Consider the following 23,035-nt stretch of genomic DNA (forward strand, 5'->3'; position numbering starts at 1 on the left):
AGAATGGAGTTTTCTCAAAAAAATAAAAATAGAACTATCATATGACCAGAAATCCCATTTTAGGGTATTTATTCTTAGAAAATGAAAACACTACCTTGAAAATATATTTGCACCCTCCCTATGTTCATTACATGTCCATCAATGGGTAAATATATAAAGAAGATGTGGTATAAAGTCAGTCATGGGGATGTGATGTACAGCACGGTGACTACAGTTAATAATACTGCATTGCATATTTGAAAATTGCAGAGAGTAAATTTTAAAAATCCTCATCATGCCCGGCCGGGCGTGGCTCAGCAGTTGAGCGTGGACCTGGGATCCAGGCGATCAGGGTTCGATTCCCCGGTCAGGACACATGCCCGGTTGTGGGCTTGATCAATGACTCCCTCATCATTGATGTTTCTCTCTCTCTCTCCCTCTCCTTTCCTCTCTCTGAAATCAATATATATATTTTTTTAAAAAATCCTCATCACAAGAAAAAAATTCTATGTGCAGTGACAGATGTTAATTATACTTGTGGTGATCACTTCACAACATATACAAATACTGAATAATTATGTTGTACACCTAAAACTAATGTTATACATCAATTATACCTCAATAAAAAAAGAAAAACCAATGACATTCTTTCTTACATAAAAGGAAAAAAAACACTGGTTGATAAATGACCATAAGACAGAAAAAGCTGTACTCCTTCTAAGGTCATGTGTTAAAAGAAAACTCAGATTGAAGTGTTTTAGGATAAATTTGCCCTCCTATACACAAAGGAACCCCATTCCAGAAGAAACTAAAAATCCATTTTTATTAATGATTTTTGGAGGTAATAAAAACATATTTACATACATATTTACAAACATTTACATAAAGTGATTTTTCCTTTCCTTTTAAAATATTTTTTTCATTTGGCAAAAGAGTAAAACATTACTTATCATAAGCAGTGAACCCCATTACTGTTATAAATGGTAATTTCTTCCCTTCACCCTTTCCCTTGTATCCGATGCATTTAAAGGCTACCTAAATCGACACTGACATTTAGGAGGACAATGAACTGAAGTAGTATATGATTACCGGTAGGATTGCTGTTAGAAGAGAAACGCTAACATTGTAAGCGCTATTAATAAGAAACACAGTAATTGCATACTTACAGGTCTTATTCACCCAGATGTGTTTCCATGAAGGATGGAGAAACATAAGGGAGAGGGAGAAAGGGCAAGAAGGTGATTGGTGTGTGTGTGTTTTGGGGGGTGCAAGGGTTGGGGTTTTGTGGAAGGGGGGCATAAAGCATCCTAGAACAGCACTACAAGCGGAGAATGCCAGACCCCATTCCTGCACACAAACATGGGGCTGCTGTATGCAGGATGTTAAATCTCCTGAGCTCCAGTCTCAATAAATAAATAAATAAATAAATAAATAAATCCCAAAAGCCATGGACAAGGACACCAGAGAATGAATAATTACCTTCAGCCAGAAGCCACAGGTTTAGAGCTACCTTGAAAAAGTTTCCCCCAGATACAAGCAGCCTCCTCAAGACTATAAAATGAGTTTTTGTTGTTTTTATCATACAGGGAAAAACACAACAAAGAGGAAAGGAGGGTGGACACAGGTCAGTGTGTCTTCTCTTCATATCAGTATCTTCAATTTTAGAGGAAATGTCTTTTTAAATGTTAGGAGATAATGAGCATTACAGAATTACACCAGTAATACTATTACATAGTTACCTGTGTCAATGAACTAAAAGGGGGCAGAGAAACAGAAATCTTGGCACTTCCTGTTTTAGTTCTTAAATACAAAAAATTAAAACATACAGTATCTTTTTCCGAGGAATAACCAATTTGTCAATTGATTTTAAATTTAAAAAAATATTTTTAACTATTCATGTTTATTTCTCTTATATTCATTTACAAACCTCATTATCTTCACATGAAAGCACATTATTCTTCTTCATTGCACATGACAAAAATCCATGCTCAAAAAAACTCAATCTATTTTGCTACACAATCTTTTACTTTCTTGAGGGTATTACTAGGCTGATCTGCAAATAAGTACAAAACCTGGTCAAGGTTTATTCTTTAAGAATATTAAACGCTGTAAGCTCTCTTATAAGAGAGGGAAGTAAAGTATGTCTCTGTATCGCACCACTGCTCATCTTAGGCAGAAAAGACTAAAATTCAATGAACATAATTCCACTTCCAAATGTCTGGTTTTCCTAGAGGGAGCGAAAAAGTAACAGGGTAGAAATGAATTAAGAAAAGCTAAAAGATTCTAACCCGAAAGTTTTTTGTTACCACGCAATATTGAAATTACTGTAAAATTTCCACTAAAAAATATTTTTCTGAGCCATTTTATAACAGGAGTAACTTCAGTCATAAAACTGAAGCTATTATAGACATCTCTTCACTTAGAGATAAAATTTCAAGGACAAAGGAAATGCATTTGGTACCATATAAAAGCTATTACCATGCACTGAACCAAAGTTCCTTTCAAGTAACAAACTTATGATTTAAATATTACATATTTACCTACATTTCTATTATCTAAAAAGTTATTTAAATCTCCACTGTAGCCCTAGCCGCTTTGGCTCAGTGGTTAGAGCATCGACCTGCGGACTGAAGGTCCCAGGTTTGATTCCAGCCAAGGGCGCGTAGCTCAGTTGCAGGCTCGCTCCCCGCGGTCAGGGTGCGTGCGGAGGCAGCCAATCACTGTGTCTCCTCACACCAACGTTTCTCTCTCTCTCCCACTCTCTTTCCCTCCCTCCCTGCCTCCCTCTGCCCCTTCCACTTTCTCTGAAAAGCAATGGAAAACATATCCTCGGATGAGGGTAAAAACTTTAAAAATCTTCATTGTAAAAATAAGCATGAACAAATGCGGAATTAAAAAATAACTTGTTAATGCAAAATCTCTACAATTAGTATATAAATTACAATCAAACAATTTTTTTTAATCCTCACCCAAGGACATGTTTGTTTGTTTTTATTGATTTGAGAGGGAGAGGAAGGGAAAGGGAGAGGGAGAGGGAGAAGCATGGATGGGAGAATGAAACCTCGATCGGCGCGCCCTCCTCGGGGGATAGAACCAGCAACCTAGGCTTGTCCCTGACTGGGAGTCGAACAGAATGATGCTCCAACCAACTGAGCCACACAGGCCAGGGTACAATCCAACAATTTTGAATCTATTATTAACTCTCCAGTAAATACCTGAGTGGGAACTAATAACCTTTGGATATTCAATCATAAACTCTATGTAAAATACCATGCCTAAATTTCAGCCTGTTCAGTACGTACAATTGATTGAACTACCCCCATTCAATAATGTAAACACTTAGCTAAAAATTATTTTGTTAAAAGATAATAAATGTGAAGATTATTAAACCAGCAAAAATTGCAAATCAGGTACTGAAAGGTACGCTATTTTCCTAACACAAAAACAATTATGAGGCCCGGCCGGGTGTGGCTCAGCAGTTGAACATTGACCTAGGGTCCAGGTGATCGGGGTTCGATTCCCCATCAGGGCACACGCCCGGGCTGCGGGCTCAATCCCCAGTGTGGGGCGTGCAGGAGGCAGCCGATCAATGACTCTCTCATCGCTGATGTTTCTATCTTTCTCTCTCTCTCTCTCCCCCTTCCTCTCTCTGAAATCAATAAAGATATATAAAAAACAAAACAAACAATTATGAGAACCAGAAATTATAAAATTATCTGTGGCAATTGTGGAGATCTGATTTTTTAATAGAAATTTTTTAAATGTCAAAACATGCATCATTGTTTCATCCAAGTTAATTTTCTCCAACAATTATACCAAGAACTTTCAGGAACAGACTAATCTTGTAAGAGTCATCGAATTAACAAACATCCAGAAATACAACATTGTCGAATACAAGTACTTAACAATAATAAAAGGCAGGAGGTGTTTTTTAAATGTTAAAAAGACCAGGTTGTACTTCAATACTTTGCACACAGGTATCACTTAAGTGGCCTACTGGTGATGAAAAATATGTATACTTTTGCCCGGCCAAGTGTGGCTCAGCGGTTGAGCATCGACCTAGGATCCAAGCGATCGGGGTTCGAGTCCCGGTCAGGGCACATGCCCGGGTTGCGGGCTCGATCCCCAGTCGGGGGCATGCAGGAGGCAGCCGATCATGACTCTCTCATCATTGATGCCCCTCTCTCTCTCCCTCTCCTTTCCTCTCTCTGAAATCAATAAAGATATATTTTTTAAAAAAAAGAAAGAAAAATATGTATACTTTTAAAAAAAGAATTTCTGTCGAGCTTGTTTTACATCGTTATCATGAGATTGTTGACATTTAACACAAGAAATCGGCTTCCAGTAAACACTTTTAAAAGATATTCCCCACTTTTAATCACTTTGTCTAACATTCCTTATAGGAGGTATTTAGTGTTCAGGAAATGGGCCAGCTTTCTTGACACGTTTTTAAAATCATCTTTGGTTCTTACACTAGATTTTCAATCTACCATATTGAGATATTTGAAATGCCAAAAGCCTTAACTTGATTTAGTAATAAATTAGGTAGCTTTTTTGGATGTAATATGCCTAAAAAGTAAAAAGATTAATCTTTTTTGAAGTAACAGAACTTGTACTTACAAATGAGTATTTACTTTAACAGACTATACACTTATTCCAATATAGCACCACTGGAGATCTGGGGAAGTTACCACTTCAGAGCAGTTTAATGTCTCAGGAGAAAGGCAGACTCATTCCTTTATAGCAAACAAATTTTTCCCCTAAACCATATTATCCAATCTAATCACCCAAGTGACATTTGAGCATTTCTAACAGACAAATACAACCTCAAAAGTCAAGAAATGCCCTTCCATATATTCCAAAGGAAAGGCAGAATATGAAGGTGCCACAAGGTAACTACTACACTGGGGAGAAACACACTCTGTATACACTCTCTGGTAATTTTGCTTAAAAAAAATAGAGATGTTAAAGATGTCACTTTAGAATCAGAATAACTAATAAAAATATAGTCTTTAAATGTTTCATTTTTACTGTGGGAAAATATTTGTGCATGATAATCTTAGGGTGGCTGTATAAACAGAACTATAAACTTGCTTAAATTCATCTATGTTCCATCTCATAAACCTAGTCAATAAAGGATATGTTTCAGACACATAAATCACAGTTTTACGTGGGAAAAAAAAGGAGACGGATAACATGTGCCTAAAATGAATACAAATTTCCCATACCTTTTTAAAAAACATATAAAGCTAGTATTTCTAATTCAAAAAATATATCAAAGAACTATAAAAGATGTACTTACAATGCACTAAATTTAGAGCTTACTCAGTTTATAAAATTTCATATTCCTTAATCCTTAATAAGATCACAAAAAGTACGGATTTAACAAAGATCACAGAATACTCTTTAGGGAAATTATTTATCCTTATAGTCAATTTTAGGAAAGGCTATATAAATAAGCAAGTCCTGATAAGATATGATAAAGTTGGATTGAATTAGAAAATAATCTATAAGTTTGCTTCAACTAAATTCCATTTTAACTTAATTTCCACCCAAATGTCCACTGTGTCCTTCTGAAGTCATTTGGAAAATCAGCCAATAATTTTTTTAGAAGAAAAATAAATGTGATAGAAAGATTTCCACATAAGATATTTACCTTGAATCTTTCCACTGTTATGACATGAAGCTAAGAAAATTAAATTTAGCATGGATATGATTATCAAACTAAAATAGAATATTAAAATACTTGTTTTAGATCTTGCCCAAAATAATTGTCTTAAAGAAATTTTTCCTATCTAACAAGAACACCAGTAATGATTTATTTCCCAAATCAGGTATGTTTTAGTTTGTCCCAGAAACAGACTCTGACAAGGATTCAGACAAGAAGCTCATTTGGGAGGTTCCAGGCAAGATTAATAAAGGAATGGGAAGGGAGACAGAGAAGAAGAAAATTTTTAAAAAACACACTGTCTGCTGCTATGAGCAGAGGTCCATCCCACTGGAAGCTCAAGGAGACAACGTGAAACATGCCTCAGAGTGTTGCCAGTAGGGCAAGAAAGCTGGAATTATCCTCCAACACTCCCATCCATCACTGGCTGATGGCTGGCTCCAGGGGATTATCTTCCTAGCACTTCCACTCTGCCCTGTGTGCTGACGAGAACATCCAAGGCAAACTCGCAGGTGCTTGCAGGACACTATGCACGGACTAGAACGCAGAGTCAAGTGTCTGCGCAAAGTCTCACCATCAGTAAGACTCACATACCAAATAACTTAAATTTCATGTTTGTCACTGTCCCATTACAAAGAAGCAGTACATTTTAATGATGCAAGGCATAGAACAGAATTTTAAGTTCTAAAAGTACACCTCCCAGCAAAGAAAGCAGAAGTCTGCAGAGTCATTAAGAGTATTTTAACAGACCAAAAGAAATCTATTTTTGTCTGAATAATCAAAATAGACATTTACATGAATGATTCCCATTTTTATTGAATTTGTAAAACCCCTATTACTACTCAATTCAATATATCTCAAACAGGCAGCACCAAAAATAAAACATAGAATAATAATATGGTATACAGGATCGTATCACACAGGACTGGCAGTTAGAAGAGTGGAATTCTTGTCCTAGCTCTGAGACTAACGAGCCATGTAAACTTACATACGTCATGTTATCTGTATGGGCCTAAGGTTCTCTATCAGTAAAAATAAGATAATGTCTAGCTTACATATTGTTAAAATTAAGAGGAAAGAAAAAGTTGTAAAACACTTTAAATTAAAAGTACAACGTATTAAATAATATTTTTATTATGGTCATAAAATATCAAAGGTAAAAGGCTCTTAGGAGTCGTATTATTCAATTCTAACTCATATAAATAAAATTTTCTCTAGAAAACAACAGTGATTTATTCCAGCAAATCAGTAGCAACTCACTGGCAAAGCTGAAAATAGATCCCAGTGCAAAGTTTCTAGCACCCCCTAGCACCTCTCTACTTGAGATGTGGCAGGACATGTCATGGAGCAAGCAGCGAAAAGCACATTTTAATTAATTAGTTCTAAAATTTTGCAACACTTTCAAATAACAGTAAACACCATAGGATATTGCAAAATATGAGCTAAGAATCATGGGCCACTGATTTCAAATTTACCAGACCATTTACATTACCATTCACTTCATTTGGCATTACACAGAGTGTAGGAATATTAAAGTCTAACATCTTTTAAAATTCGTAAGGAAGTTGTTTTCCACAATTAAAAACTGAAGGGGGGGGGGACAATTTAAAAAGTGTTTCCAATTACAAGGTTTATGTTTCCTTTTCCTTTAGAAAACACCTCATATAAAGATGGTCTTTTGTTCTCCTGCCTTTAAAATTCATCAGTATTGAACAAACACCAATTAAATATCTATTATGTGCTAGATACAAATGGATAAATTTTAAATGGAAAAAACTTAGAAAAAATTTCCGTTTATAAAATTTTTAAGTTAAAAATACTTCTATTAGATCTAGTTCAACAGTCTAAGTATTAACTTTTAAAAATTCACAAAACTCGGTATTGTATCTCATTCTAGATTTTTTAGTTTTCATCTTTTTAATACTTTTTACTTAAATGTATATAACATCATATTCAGTGAGTAATTCAGAGAATATCGTGGTCAGAAAAATTATTTTCCAAAAGTTTACACTGGCAGATTTAAAGACCTGAACTCAGATCTTACTCATAGTCAAATACACTGGCCTTCAGTATCCTCTCAGTAATGGTATTTATATCCTCTTTGGCTTCATTATTAGGTTGACAGAAAAAAAATATGACTACATCTAGTAAAGTTACAAACCTCACTTTACAATATAAAATATGTATTTGAATATAATTTACAATTTATATGAAAAACCAATGGTGTTATATTATGGCTTTCAAAATCAGGAGAACTGGCTTTTAATTTTTTCCCCATTATTTTTATAGGGTGATTGGCCAAAACCTGACATTAGAATTAGACAGACACGCACACACACACTCTAAATGTAATACATCCTGGGTACAAACCACTCTGAGATCACTGTAGAACCCTTGGGCAAATGACAGGTCTAAAATTCTAAAATTCTTTACATAGTACCTAACAAGCAGAATATATCAATGAACTCATGATAGGCAAACAAAATCCATCCACAAAAGTGACCACTGAAAGGCAGACACCTCAGCTACCAGCACTGGTTGAGGGTAATTTTATCAATTGTATAGCATGGTCAATGATGATACTGTGACATGCCACTCAATTCTACTTACAGGGCAGGAGAAGAGGAAGAGTGCAGAGAAAACTTATCTGCCTGGTGCTGCTGGTCCCCCTCCTATTATTTTGACATTAATAGTTAAAAAAAAGAACAAGTTCCCTCAATACCCTTTTCTGCTAATGATATGGCTCTATTTTAGATTCAAGGAGCATCTGTGTTTAATAAAGCTAGGTCACTTATTCAGAGACCAACTTAAAATTATTTTAGTAAATGGTAAAACTTTACCTTATATTTAAATATTTTAACTAAAAAAAAAAAAAATACATTAATTATTCTAAAGGTCCAGTATCCCACCACTAACAATTAAGCAATAATAATCTCATCAATTAATAATCTGTGTTGAAAGTTAAGTGTTAAAGGATCAAAATCAATTTTTACTTAAAAATGACTTCCCTTAAGAGTTTTATACAAATGAAATCCATTTCATTTTACTTGTACTAATTCCATTAGCTTTTTTCAGCTTTGTGACCCATAATCTTAGATCTACACCAATCATACCCAGGTAATGCTGATGCCGAGAGTACAAGAAGCCTACTTTAGAAACCCTAATCTAGCTTTTTTTGAATACTTCCAATGATTTTATGAGGACAGAGTCAATTTTCACTTAGAAGTTCTCATACAGAACATTAAATATGGAACCAGAAACTTCCATTTCTTACAATTAATTTTTCCATCTGTAACAACACAGAATAATATTTGAAGAAAACTCCCTCTCTTTAAACTTATATTCTCCAAAATAATTATCACCAATTTCTTTGACTGCATCCCACTTTCCATAGCACTCAGGTCTTTCAACATTCTGGTTGCCTCCCTGTGAACATTTAATTCATAATGCCCCTCTTAATATGTGGCACATACAATTTAACACAATAATATAAAAGTTTTAGTCTGAATCTCAGAGTGCATGAGGTTTATTACATCTCCTAATCAAGAACAGTTTTATAACTACATTAGGTCTTTCAACAACTATATCACCACACTTCCCAACTGCCAGTCTATGAACTGACTGATATGTGATGAAGTTTTCAGTGATCTAGAGTAAATGAGAAAAGAACAGTGTAGTAATTTTTCCATCGACTTAAAATTATTCAGGTTAAATAACTCTTTTATTCTGAGTTTATGTCCTTCCTAAATATTGGGGGGGCAGAGGGAACGGGTAAATAAAGTGATGGAGATACAAGATAGTAGCTGTTTTTCCAAAAGTCTTTACATGGCAAAATAAAGACTCACATTTCACATTCTCTCTTAAATTACTGGTCTAGTGTCCTAAAATACTCAGGTAAAAAGGTCTATCTGATCCACTCTTTACTATCATCTAGGAAGCCAAGTGCTTAAAATAATTTATATAATTTGCAACAACCAATCACAACCCCCACTCATCACTCTTAATGTATGGCAGCAAAGCAAACCTCCAGTGGGCTCCAGGAAATAAAAGGACTTCAAAGTACTTTAACACAAGTTTCTAAGAGTTCCTAGTTTCCCTTACCCACTTTCCCACCTACCTTTATAATCCTAAATAACACTAAACCCAGCAAACTGAACTACATCAAATTAGGAGAGGTTGGGATGATAAAACCACTTGTTGCAGTTTAAATTACTAGCCAACATTTTGAACTACAAGTGAACTACACCATCTAGGACAGGGAACAGCACACTACCACCCATGGACCAAATCCAGCTCAATGTCTATTTGTATTTGAGTTGAACACATTGTCTATGGCAGCTTTTGTGCTACAATAGCAAAGGTAAATTAATACAACAGAGACTGTTGGCCTGCAAAACTCAAAATATTTACTATGTGACCCTTTACCCAAAGCATTTGCTAACCTCTAATCTAGGATAATGAACTATTTGCTACCAAAGAAAAATTTGAGCTCTGTAACAATAACCATTAACTAACTCAGGATGCCCACCATTCATATTGAAATATCTAAATATAAACACTGGAATATCTGAATAGTCCTTTATCCTACTCTGTATGAAGATTTGTTGCCCACCCAAGAAGAAGACTTTACTTACCTGCTCAATGAGCTAATTTTTAACATACATTTCTCAAGAACTCACTAGTGAAATAGTGAAGAATCCATGAATACATTGCTCTGTGTAATCTAAGGTTAAAAAAAAAGTTGCAAATAACTCAAAATAAAAATAAAGAAGAAACTATATAGAACTACATAATTTCCTTTACATTTTAGATTTCAAATACAAAACACTGTTAAAGGCACTTAAAGTAGGAAATTTTAAGTTCAACAATTAGGTAATATTAACCATATTAAATAATACATATTAATTTTCCTTTTCTGTTAAAGACTTTCATTTTCATGTACGTAGAGTTAAAAATCAAAAGATAATACTTTCAATCTAATTCAATCATGTAGCTTCTAAACATAAGTGACACCATAATTTCTAAAGACTAAAGTCACAACACTAAAGCACTTTGAAAAGTGCTTAAAAGATCACCTCCACATTTTACAAATGAGAAAGTTTTGACACAACATGAAATATTTAAGGTGAGAGAATTAATTAGAAGCAAAGGCAGAACTAGAACCCAAGACTCAACTGTCAGTTTGGAACTCTTTGTACTTAATGACCACGTATGAAAGATGTGCTCATATTCTAGGAAAGGTGGATGATATTGAAAATTCTAGAGTTTGTAATGTCCAGTAAACATACTAATAAGGCTACTGCCCACTCAACCTAAGCAACCCTCCTGTTTTTTATTAAACAATCACCTATAAAATTACAGAAGGAAAAAACTGATTCATTGTAAAGCCACTCATTAATTTGAATGATCAAAAGAACAAATATTTAACAAACTGTCAAAGATTAAAAAAAATAATAATCAATAGTGGGGAAGGAGCAATATGAACACTCCTACATTGCTAATTTGGCACAAACTTTCTGCAAGGTAATTTGGCCATATTTTAAGGAGCCAAAAACTTCTCAGCATTTAAACCAATCATCCCATTCCCATGAATATACCCTAAAGAACTGTGTATTAATACAGTTTGAATTTCACATACAAAGATGTCCATCCACTGTTATTTATAATTGTGAAATATTAGAAACAATCTAATATCCAGAGAGAATGGGTTCAATTATGGTATATTCATACAATAGAATATTAAGCAGACATTTAAAAAAATCACATTTTCAAAGACATGGAGAAGTATTTATGATGTCAAGTTATAAAAAGTAGGATATACAACTATATTGTCAGTATAATCTCAATATTGTTATTATGCACACACGCAAACACATATACACACTCATACATATAAATAGCATAGACAAAGACTGAAAGAAAATACAAATTATTATTAACAGTGTTATCTCTGGATAGTGAAATGGCAGATAATTTTTTTTCTCTTCTTTACATTTTTCAGTATTTTCTAAATTTTCCATAATAATCATGTATTAGTTTTATACTCAGAAAACATTAAAAATTCATTCTATAGTCAGTTTTGAAAATTTTATAGTCTATATAATAAATAAGGAATAAATATTTATAGCACTCAAAAGTGTATCTAAATGATGGGAAATAACCAGTAATATGTAAGAGTATAATTTCCACACATGTATAGGTGGGTAATTTTGAATCCAAAAGATAGCATTATTTTATCTCAATACTTGCATATAGAAAGTTGATATTTAGTAAATAAGAAATGCAATTTTTAAATAAAATTGGTGCAAGGCATCTAAAAATTGTGCTATTCTGGCATAACATTGAAGATATAAATGTTCTCCAATGTAATGAAGACACCCAGTGTTAGATTAAAATAGGTATAATCTAGTACATGCATGGTGGCCAATAATTAAACTGAATTACATTTTTTTCAATGTGACTAGAATTTGTCTATGCTAAGAAAGAAATACAACACCATACCATTATTTTAGTTGGAAGAGCCGCACCAAAAATCATGACAAAAAAATGTTAGAACTATAAAAAGTGCAGTGGCTTTTTGTTGTTATTGTTAACGATTTCTTGCTAAAAATTCAAGTCAAATTGTTTAAAAGCACTAAAAAAGCATAGCAGCAGTGTGTGGTCTGCAATGATTTGAAAATCTCTTAAGAACACTCTTCCATGTTCCCTCATTTGCAGACTACTGCCTATCAAACACGATCTTTGAAGGACTACATCTGTGTTCTTTTATCTATCTTGAATATACAATATAGTAATGACACAAAATGATGTCACACACACAAAAACAAACTGTATGTAATTTAAAAAGCTAACTTTAAAATATTATTCTAATATCTGTGATAAAAAAATCACATAAATATGCAAAATATAAAATACATCCGAACATATTTTATATAAGACCTGAAGTTTACCACTTCTAACATAAAAATTCCGAGATGAATAAAAAACAACTGTCATATGTACCACAGAGCAATAAGTTTAAATCAGACTATTTTGAGTTGTGTAGCCCTTTATTAGCAACTAAAATAGAAGGTATCTGTTGTACAACACGGGTAGTAATTGACTATAACTGGAGAATTATTATATTCTAATACAGATCATTTATAAATGCAATTTCTTTATTAAAAAGCTTCCACCTTTTTTGTTTGTGTACAATTTGCAAAACTATTCTGAAAGCGGAATATATGTGCACAAGTCTGCAAAGAGTGCAAATTTAGGATATGGTAAATGCTTTACAAGTTACTTTCAAAACACCGCCACAACTGGGCCATTACACGGCCATCGTTTTTGATCAAAATATTTGATGCCAGCCTTCCTTCCACTGCCCTAAACTATAAAGCATTTTTTAATGAGTTGAAATTAAGGAAGGACTACACCTACTAGAAAAGGAGAGAAGAAAGTTCTATTAGTTTGAGGTTTCAGAATCCCCCCAAACCAGGACCAGGATCTTGGTAAGGGCTAGGCTGGGACCCCGAACAGAGTATGAGTGTGCAGGTGGCATCCCTGAGGATTCAGAGCTTCAGTGGACCGTCAGTGCTCCGGCTGCATAACTCACTGAACTGTCTTGCCAGTTTCTACACTGGCTTGACTGGGCATAATTCAAAAAGGAAAAGCTCATATTCATTCCATTCTTCTGGAGCTCTGTGATAGCCTAGAAAAAGAAAAATGTGGTAATGAGACATCATATAAAGAAATGAGCACTCTCTGAACATGCTGGTGGCTTAATTTTGTCCCCTTCACAGCTGAAGCCTAGATCTCTCTCTCTTCTGTTCACTTGTTTTTTGAATTTCTCATTAGCTCATGTTAAATGGCAATAAATGAGAATTCCTTATTTCATTCTATCAAAGAACTTCTCCTAACATAGCTTCTAAATCAGGGGTGGGGAACATTTTTGCTACCAAGGGCCATTTGGATATTTATAACATCATTCATGGGCCATACAAAACTATCAACTTAGAAATTAGCTATGAGCCCTGGCCAGTTTTGCTCGGTGGTTAGAGCTTCGGCCCTCGGACTGAAGGGTCCCAAGTTCAATTCCAGCCAAGGGCACGTCATATCTCGGCTGCAGGTTCAATCCCCGTCTGAGCGTGGGAGGCAACCAATCGATGTGTCTCTCTCACATGGATGTTTCTCTCACCCCCCATCCTCCCTCCCTTCCTCTCTCTCTGAAAAGCAATCGAAAAAATATCCTCGGGTAAGGATTAAAAAAAAAAATTAGCTATGAAAAAAGCTCCTAGATTTATTGAATTTCAAGACCCGCCTGTGGTTGCCTCGGCAGGGCCAGACCAAATAATTTTGAGGGCCGTATACAGTCCACGGGCCAGACTTTCCCCACCTCTGTTCTGGATAAATATCAGTCATCTTCCACCCCTGCCTCTCTCCTTGTATTTAACAAGGCCACTTAAAAACAAAAACATAGAACTCATAGCATCTTTCCCTCTAGTCTCTAAACCAAATCTTAGCTACTCTACTACTTTGAAATGTTGGAGTCATTTCTTTGTCTGACTCTGGCTAAGGATGAAGTGTATACAAGCAATGTGCCGGAAGTTTTACTATAATTGTGTGCTGTTCATCATTTATTTTATTAAAATGTTATTTAATTCACTTCTGATATTAGGAAATTAGTGTATCTTATTCTAGTTTAAATTTCAGAAATTAGTTCAAGCCCTTAATAGGCTTTTCTTTTAGTTAGTCAATACTGCTTGAGAGAAAACCCTTCATAAATATCCACAATGTACCAACTTTTACATCACATCAAGTTAACCCTGGACTTCCAATCCCTACCCTAGACTATTCTAGATTATATTACCTTCTCTATTATTTCTGTCTTTCCAAACAATGACACTATTACTACTTCCTCCTCCCATTCCTGAGTATACACTTTCTTATTTCTTAAAAAGTCTTGCATTTTCTTTAAGAAAATCCATACTGTTTTATTTATTAGGGGGAAAATTAATGTTAATTCTCTTTCAAAAATCCAGCTAACTCAAACTTCTGCCTATTACCACCATTCCTTAAATAAATTTTAATTGTTTTTCTTGTAAAGAGAAAACAAAACATATACATGTCACCGGTCTTGCTTTATTAACTTATATATATATATATATATTTTATATATATATATATATCTAAAGTTGAAGAGAAAAACCTTCCATTTATTTTTTATAGAGCCTAGGGCTCTAAATAAAACCAAGAAATCAATAAGAACATATCTCTTGAAAGGTTACTTTAGTTTATATTTATAAACAGCATACTGGAATTGGCTGAGAACCTAGAGGAAATAGGTTTGTATTCTAAATAACTTTCTGAATTTAAAAGAAAGTATTGGCCTGTCTTTCAGTGATAACTTTATTCAAGTAACCAAAACAATGGAAATCCAAATTATCTTAAAGGTACTATAAGAAACAAAGAAAACTGACTATACGTACCTAAACCAAATGTTGATAAGGTATCACAGATACCCTAAAGATATTTTAAAATGTCACAAGATCAAATGTTAAAAATAAAGGCTTCCTAAGGATACTCACATTTAACAACACTCCAATGGGATGTCTTCCACATATAGTATTATGATATTTCTTCAAGTAATTGCTAAAAGATACAGGGTCTAATTGTTCTATAATACTCATACCCTAAAAGGACAGAGAGAGAGAGAGAGAGAGAGAGAGGGAGAGGGAGAGAAACAAAAAAATGAAAGAAAAAAGGACACTATTATTTCCCAGTTATATTTAAAAACTGTTACTTAGAAGCTAAACAGTGTAATTTTTCAATTAAGGAGAAGTAAATACATTAAATAAACCTTGTGAAATACCAAACTCATTCATTCAAAGCTAGTTTCATTACAGTCAACTCTCAATAATATGTACACTTTATTAAAAGAAAACGTAATCTGTTTAGTTTTCCCTGACGTCCTGTTTCTATACCACCCTCACCAGTTGTTACTTAGCTCATAATCCTCAAACTTCATAATTTTATGTTTTTCTTATATATATTTACAAAAGAATATCTGTTATGAAAATTTTCACAGGAATCTAAAATTAAATTTGATATGTGCCTGTTTTTCCCCATATCCACTATATTTCTCCTACCATTGGCATAATCAAGAGTTGATTTGCAATTTAACAATTTCCATAACTAAACTTAAATATTAACAGTGTGCAAGACATTTTAAATTATCAGTAATTATCTAGATATGTGATATAGAAGAAGATACGACAAACTAAAAAACATAGTTTACATATTTTTAATTAATTTAAAGCCCATAAAAGATCAATAAAAAGCTAATAAAATGGGTCATTCATGAACAAGTTGAAAAAGCTTTTAAATCTTTTTAATACTTTAAACTAGAATGATGCTTTATTTTCAAGATTTTCATTCAGAATCAAAGTTCTTAGACTACTATTAAAACAATCACTATGACTCAGACACTTGTTTACACTAAGTTCCATATTCTGCAAGTGCATTCAAATAATGTGCTCGTAAGACATTAACACAGAACAACTTCAACTCGTCTGAATCGGGGAAATAAATTAATGATGCTAACTCATTCACCATTCAGCAGTTACCTTACCTTGTTTTCTTATTCTGGGAAAAAACCTTATATTTGTGTTCAACAAACTGGATTAAAATCCGCTAGGAGCAATGTAAATGGTGGTTTAACTGGGGAATTAACTAATATATTGTTGTATGGCTTTAAAATTATATTTCAAAATGTTTCAACAAAACAAGCAATGTGTAAAAGCACCTAATCAGATGCGCAGTCATCCGAAAAATCACGGTAATGGTAGATGACATACAAATATTGCGGTGGCAGCATCAAAATGTAATTAATAAAGAACCTTTTTTCAGAATATTCTAGTCCTTCATAAACTTCATCACATTCTTCTACAACTACATCTAAAAGACAGGCATATGCGCTGGCCGGTTTGGCTCAGTGGTTAGCGTGGGCCGTGGACTGAAGGGTCTTGGGTTTGATCCTGGTCGAGGGCACGTACCTGGGCTGCAGGCTCGATCCCCGGCCCCAAGGCATTGAAAGGGAGGCAACCAGTCTACGTCTCTCTCTCACATCAGTGTTTCTCTGTCTCTCCCCCTCCTTTCCACTCTCTCTCTAAAAAAAAAAAAATCAATGGAAAAATATCCTTGGGTGAGGATTAACAAAAAAAACACAAAAAAATCAGGCACATGCAGGTATGATCACCTTTCAATTGCTTACATCGTTCAGCCCCTCTCAGACTCATGACAACCAGTGTGTAATGCTCAGCTGGTTTTCCCCTGCCAACTACAAGGCATCCACATCAATAGTCTCCACTGACATTTGGTGTAAGCTCAGAGACAAATGAGCTAACTTAAAAGTTAAACCTAAGATAAGCAATTAGTATTACAATTCTGGTGCAAAGAAAAATCACACAATATACTTCTAGGCCAAGTAGTAATACAGAGATGAAGTAACAAATCTCTTTTATAAATACAGATAATCAAGATATAACTCCTTAAAGATGAAGAAACTGAGACATAAAAAGGGTTAAAAGCTTGCTTCTACATTTCTAATCCTAAACTCATTCTCATTGACGACTCTGCTTTATACAGTATCACAGAAGACATACCAACAATTCTTTAAATAATCTCTTTAAATAATATGTATGCACATTATATGAGAATTTTAATTCTGCTGGATGTTGTCTAGGACAGCTTGCCTTAAATAGAATTCCACTCATTAATAAATTATGTGACATTGAGGTTCCAATGTATGTTTTAATATTAAAATCTCAAAGCACATTTTTGAACTTATCAAATATATATATTGACATGGGAAATTCAAAGAGAAGGAAACGAATGATCCCATTTTAGAAAACAAAGAATTCAAAGCAACTGAACAAGAAATTTCATACAGAAAAATATGAAGTTATAAATGTAGAAGACGCTACTAAATAAAGTATATCTTCAATGGTTAAATTACAACAATAAAAAATTGTGATGATGGATTATAAAGGAATAAATTTAAAATTTTCATTCCCAAAAGTGTGTTATGTACCAACTAGGGCAAGAATCAATGTCATTCCACTCCACTCCCCGCTGAGGACGATGGTCAGAGGCATGCTTTCACTAATGGGCAACAGAGAAGCTAAGGCTTTACAGCTGAAAACCTCATGGAGCACAGCAATCATGACAATGAAACTGCAGAACAGGGCATCCATTAGCTGAGAAAACACTGGTAAATATACTTTTGTATATATTTACGCTTTGATGCTAACAATTTTGAAATTACTATTACCAAAATTCCAAGATGATGAAAAATAAATGCTTCTCAAATATGCCTAATTTTTCTATTTCTTAAAATGCTGAAATATATCATCAGTGGATCTAAGGTCCCGGCAATGGAAAGCTTGTCTACAGCCTTGTTTACTGAGGATTTGCTCACATGAATTTAATCTAATATGAAGCAGTGAAGGGGATCACTACCCATTCAGCTCTAAGATACAAATCAGACATTATAAACACCACGAGTCTATCCGTCACAAGCTGAATGTCTTCAGCAAGAAACCCTCAGACTGAAAGCTAACTGTCTACCTTGAGGAAGACAAGGGCAAAAGGAATCTATTATTGTGCTCACCCTCCAAGCAATGGGTGAAAACTTGCAATGTCAAATCCCAGTGGCAATCCTAAACTAAATAGGCAGTTTTAACTGAGAGAATTGCAAATTCAGGACTCTGGTAAAACAACAAAAACCTCCACTTCTAAAAAAGTTTATCTATGTATAATAAAATGTTAAAATTGTATTTAATTTTAAGTATCATCATCCAGAAGTAATCTCCCTCTAAAATAACAAATACAAAAGAGTAGCTAAACTTTTTTAGAGGTCTTTAAAGAAATAAAAACTAGAATCATGTCTTTTAATTATGAACACATAATTAATCACGATATTATCAAGTCATTAGGACTCTTTCTTTAAGTAAGGATATACATTTATGTAGGAGAAATGAGTATACAGTTAGGGAGGTAAGATGAGAACAGGAAATATTCTAGTTTCTGTAAGAGGCGTCAAGATAAAGTTGTATAATGAAATACATTTTATGGAGGGGGAAAAATCACCCTAAAGATAGCCAGTGCTAAGAAGCAATATACTATCTTAAAGATCATATATTGCTATCTTAAATCGTTACCTTAAATAGCTATCTTAAAGATGTTTTAAAACTACTGAAGACTACTAAAGAAACTATTGGTCTAAGTTCAAGAGAAAGAAGTGTGACAAATGTGAACAATTTCACTTTCAAAATGGGAGGAAAAAAGGAGGAAAAGTAGTTGAAGTTCAAAGAAAATGAAGTGACTACTAGTAAGTGTGGAAGGAAAAGAAGTAATAAGATGACTACAATGACACTTTCAGATCCTCTCTGCCAAATTGTAAGTAATTTGCCAATGTTCATACTGAAACATTGGTCTATATCAAAAGTGGTACAGAAAAAATCTGATCATGTAATATATAAAATATGTGTGAGTATGGCTAAAGTTTCAAGTATGTGATCTAAGAGGTTAACAAAAATCGATGTCTTAAAATATGTTCTGCCTTTGTCATTGTAGTTACTGAAATTACAAAGTACTTATTACCAAAAAATCATGGTCAGTAGCCGATAACATTATGACTTTCAAAATCTACATCTCCTATAACTAGTTACCTTTATTCCTCGCCCCCAAATACAGCATTTGAAAGATCCAGTATATTTTCTTACATATTTTTTCTCTCTTGATGTATTTTTTTCACATAATTAATTTCCGAGATATTCAAATGCTAGAGATATAAACATTTTGTAATAAAAACAGCTATTTTTCTTTTGCTTTTGGAACCTAGAAATACTTTCATTTATTTTCTAGCTTTTTAATAACTACATTTAACAAGACTTTTCTGATAATAAAAAAGGACTGAAACTTAATTTTAAACAGGTTAAATCTAAAAATTGTATACTTAAAAATAATTTCTTTTCACTCTATCAAACTTTCAAAATGTATATAATTATTATAATTTCTAATTACTAACATTTTTGTAGCACTTATAAAGAGAACCATGGATGGCACTGTATTTGCTCTGAAAAGACTGCATACAGGAACTAAGATACTGGTTCTCAAATAAATAAGATTATGTATAACATAAAATGACACTTTAAAAAAAGAATATAAAGAGGAACAGTCACCAATTGGTTATATAAATCAATTAATAAAATACATTATATAAGAGTTTGCCTTACAGTGAGAGGACATATACACATATATGTATAAAAACATATATACATGAGTCTACAAACAGAGCTAACCATTATTTTAATCTGTTTGCTCTAACTCCCAGAATTAATTTATAACTTAACAGCATGCTAATCAAAGAACAGAACACTTATGAGCCATTTAAAAATTTCTATATATAAATAGAAATGTTTCAATAAATGGACCACAAAAGTCAACTCCAAGTCAAATGTTGTATCAAGTATTAAAATCAAGTATATTAATATGAAGCAAATTCTCAATATTTATTCAGAAATGGTATCCCAGGCTATTTAAATAAAATTTTTAAGTTATGCTCTGGTAACTTTGGACATCTAAAGTAAGGTAAATCAGATGCAGATTTAGAAGTCACCTAAAGCTTACTGGCTCTACTCAGACTTTTTAAGTTTCAAAGACTTAGAAGCTAGGAGAGAAGGCAACAATTTCAGGCAAAGTAATGAGAATATGCCAATGGGTAAATAATACTCTTTTCTGCTCTGCCTCAAAGTAAGAATCCAAGATCTACCTATTTAACTGATCCTATACATCAAGAGAGACAAATTAAGCTAGTACTTACTCTTAATATAAACTAACAATCAACACAGTTAAGCTAAAAGAATTGTTAAGTATGGATGTTTATATATAACACAAATACAGAATAATGAAGAATATTGAAGTACTTAGTTGTGATCACAATTCTAGAGAGTTCCAAAGGATGCTATTATGTTCACTCGAGAGCAATAGGTAAGCCAATGTTTTGGGGAAAACATCTTCCTATGCTAAAAGCATCATTCACTGATGTACAAATTCTTACATTTGCAAAATGTTGCCTGATTAAAGTTTACAAATGATATAAAGAGCTACGCAGAAAACAAGGGGAGAAAACAAGGAAATTTTGTTCTACTTCAACAGATCAGGAACCATAGTGGGCTAGTTCAAATTTACCTGCAAAGCTATTTTACGAATAAAGATGTTGGTACTCTTTCCACACTACTGAAAGGGGATCTCCAGGAGCAGGCATGGGTAAGTCTATTTTGAAAAAGTTCCATAGATTATTTCAGTTGTAAAAACGGAATTGATGACTACGGTTGACAATCTCATCTCGACCCTGGCTTCAACTACCATCTATGATTTCTCCCTAGCCCACTGCCAATGCCCAGTCACTACTCCTGACCTTGCTGTACAACCTATTTTCTGCAACAGCCAGAGAGAGTAACCTTTAAAATGATGTAAATTACATCTCACTTCCCACCGCACTTACATAAACTTCTTACGCTGGAATATAAAGCCCGGCAGGACCTGATCCCTGCCTATCCACTTACCCTTTACTATACCACTGCAACACTGGCCTTTTTTCTTTTCTTCTAATCAGCATCTTTCCCATCTTAAGGTCTTTACACTGGCAGTTCCTTCAGTGTAGAAGGTCCTCCCACTGATCATGACTTGGTGTGCTCTTCCTCCTCATTTATCTCAGTTTAATGTTCCTCCTCAGGAAGTCTTTCTCCAATCAGCCTCGAATAATTTACTATCTCAAAACCATCTAAATATTTTCTGTATAGCACACATCACTATTGGAAACTAACTTACATACTCCTTGCCTTTTTTAAAACAATGTGTTTCTCCCTCTCATTAGTATGAAAGTTCTGTGAGATCAAGTCTGCTCGTTCACTGCAGAATCTCTACCAGCACCTACACTGTAAACGCACCCAAAAGTAACAGGCAAGATGAAAACCCAAATGCCTACTTGACAGACATCTCCACTTGGATGTCTTAAAGGCAACAGCAAATATTCCCTAACAGGATTTATGACCTCTCCACCTCCTAAAAAATCTGGACCTATCTGCTTATGTTTCTGACCCAAGTGAACAGCAACGCCCCACCAGTAGCATAAACCACATTTAGGAGCCATCCCTGACACCTCCTTCTCCAACTCCTACCATAAATTTGTCTTTTAAATATACTGAATGCATCCACTCTGTCCCCCTCTCTTCCACCATCACTACCCCATCCACTGTTTAAATTACCATTTCTCACCTGAATACCCAACTAGTCTAACTCATTTCTACCCTGGCATCCCTCCAACCCCTTTGCTCCACTGCTGCTATATAATCTACTCAAATGAAATCTGATTTTACCACTTTCCTATTTAATCTTCTTTAAACAGTCTGTTCTAGATTCTCTAGCTTGATTTCTCACCACGCCCCCATCCATTTGTCCATCGATTCATTCAACAAATATATATGTGTCTCAAGTACCCACTGACATGCTGATACAAAACACAGATTCTGATCTCATGAAGCTTATAATCTAACAGAGTAGGTTATCACCAAACAAATCAACGAAGACTAAATCATAGTCACATACTAATAAGTACTAAGATGAAGAGTAAAGCACAGTAAGTTCATAGAACAACTGCTCACCACAGAGCCATAATGAAAAATTGTGGCCACATTTTTGGGTTGTCTCAATAATGAGAAGACGCTACTGGGGGATTTAGCAGTCGAGTCCAGGGATGCTGATTGTCCTGCATTACAGAACAGTCCCCCACACAAAGTACTGTTCTCATTCTATGACACGGTCACATGTCCATGCAGGTGAAAAACCTGCTTGTAACTACCTACATCCTAACTCCATTTTACATACAAACATAAAGAAGTTTTATATGATTTTAATGCATATACGGATTTCCCAGGAATAGAACTATCTTATAAAGGGAAGGAAGATTGTTAACTTCGTTTAGTTTACAATTTACTAAGTTTGCATTTGTAGTTGTTACATTAATGATACTATGTGTTTGTAAGCATCTAACTACTTCAAGATGTCTTAACTAATAGAGTTGTGCCTGGGCATTTACATTATTAAATATGTATTAATTTATATTAATTATTTCCATTTATTTCTTTTTCATTTACAATTAGGGTATTTATTTAATTTAATTATGTATATCAGAAGGTCATATGCACTAATTTATTCATTTGAAAAATATTTATTGAGTACCTACTTATTATGTTTTAATTACTATTCTAAGCACTTTGGATACATCAGTGAGAAAAAAATATCCTAACACAATTGTAATAAACAGGTAAAATACTTAGTTTGTTA

The 23,035-nt window shown here is 34.0% G+C and overlaps 1 protein-coding gene across 5 annotated transcripts in view; it reads right to left on the reverse strand.

The window, feature by feature from the left end:
• Positions 1–10,956: 10,956 nt before the first annotated feature.
• Positions 10,957–23,035, reverse strand: part of MEMO1 (mediator of cell motility 1) — an 83,219-nt gene continuing 71,140 nt past the window's right edge. For all 5 annotated transcript variants that reach the window (XM_081156234.1, XM_081156236.1, XM_081156235.1 and 2 more), the window contains 2 exons: positions 15,214–15,318; positions 10,957–13,337 (listed from right to left, as the gene is read on the reverse strand). In XM_081156234.1, the coding sequence (XP_081012360.1) occupies positions 13,206–13,337; positions 15,214–15,318 (237 nt within the window). In that variant the 3' untranslated portion in view covers positions 10,957–13,205. The remainder of the gene's footprint in view (positions 13,338–15,213; positions 15,319–23,035) is intronic.

This window comes from Miniopterus schreibersii (genome assembly GCF_964146895.1).
Source record: "Miniopterus schreibersii genome assembly, chromosome: 13".
NCBI lineage: Eukaryota > Metazoa > Chordata > Mammalia > Chiroptera > Miniopteridae > Miniopterus > Miniopterus schreibersii.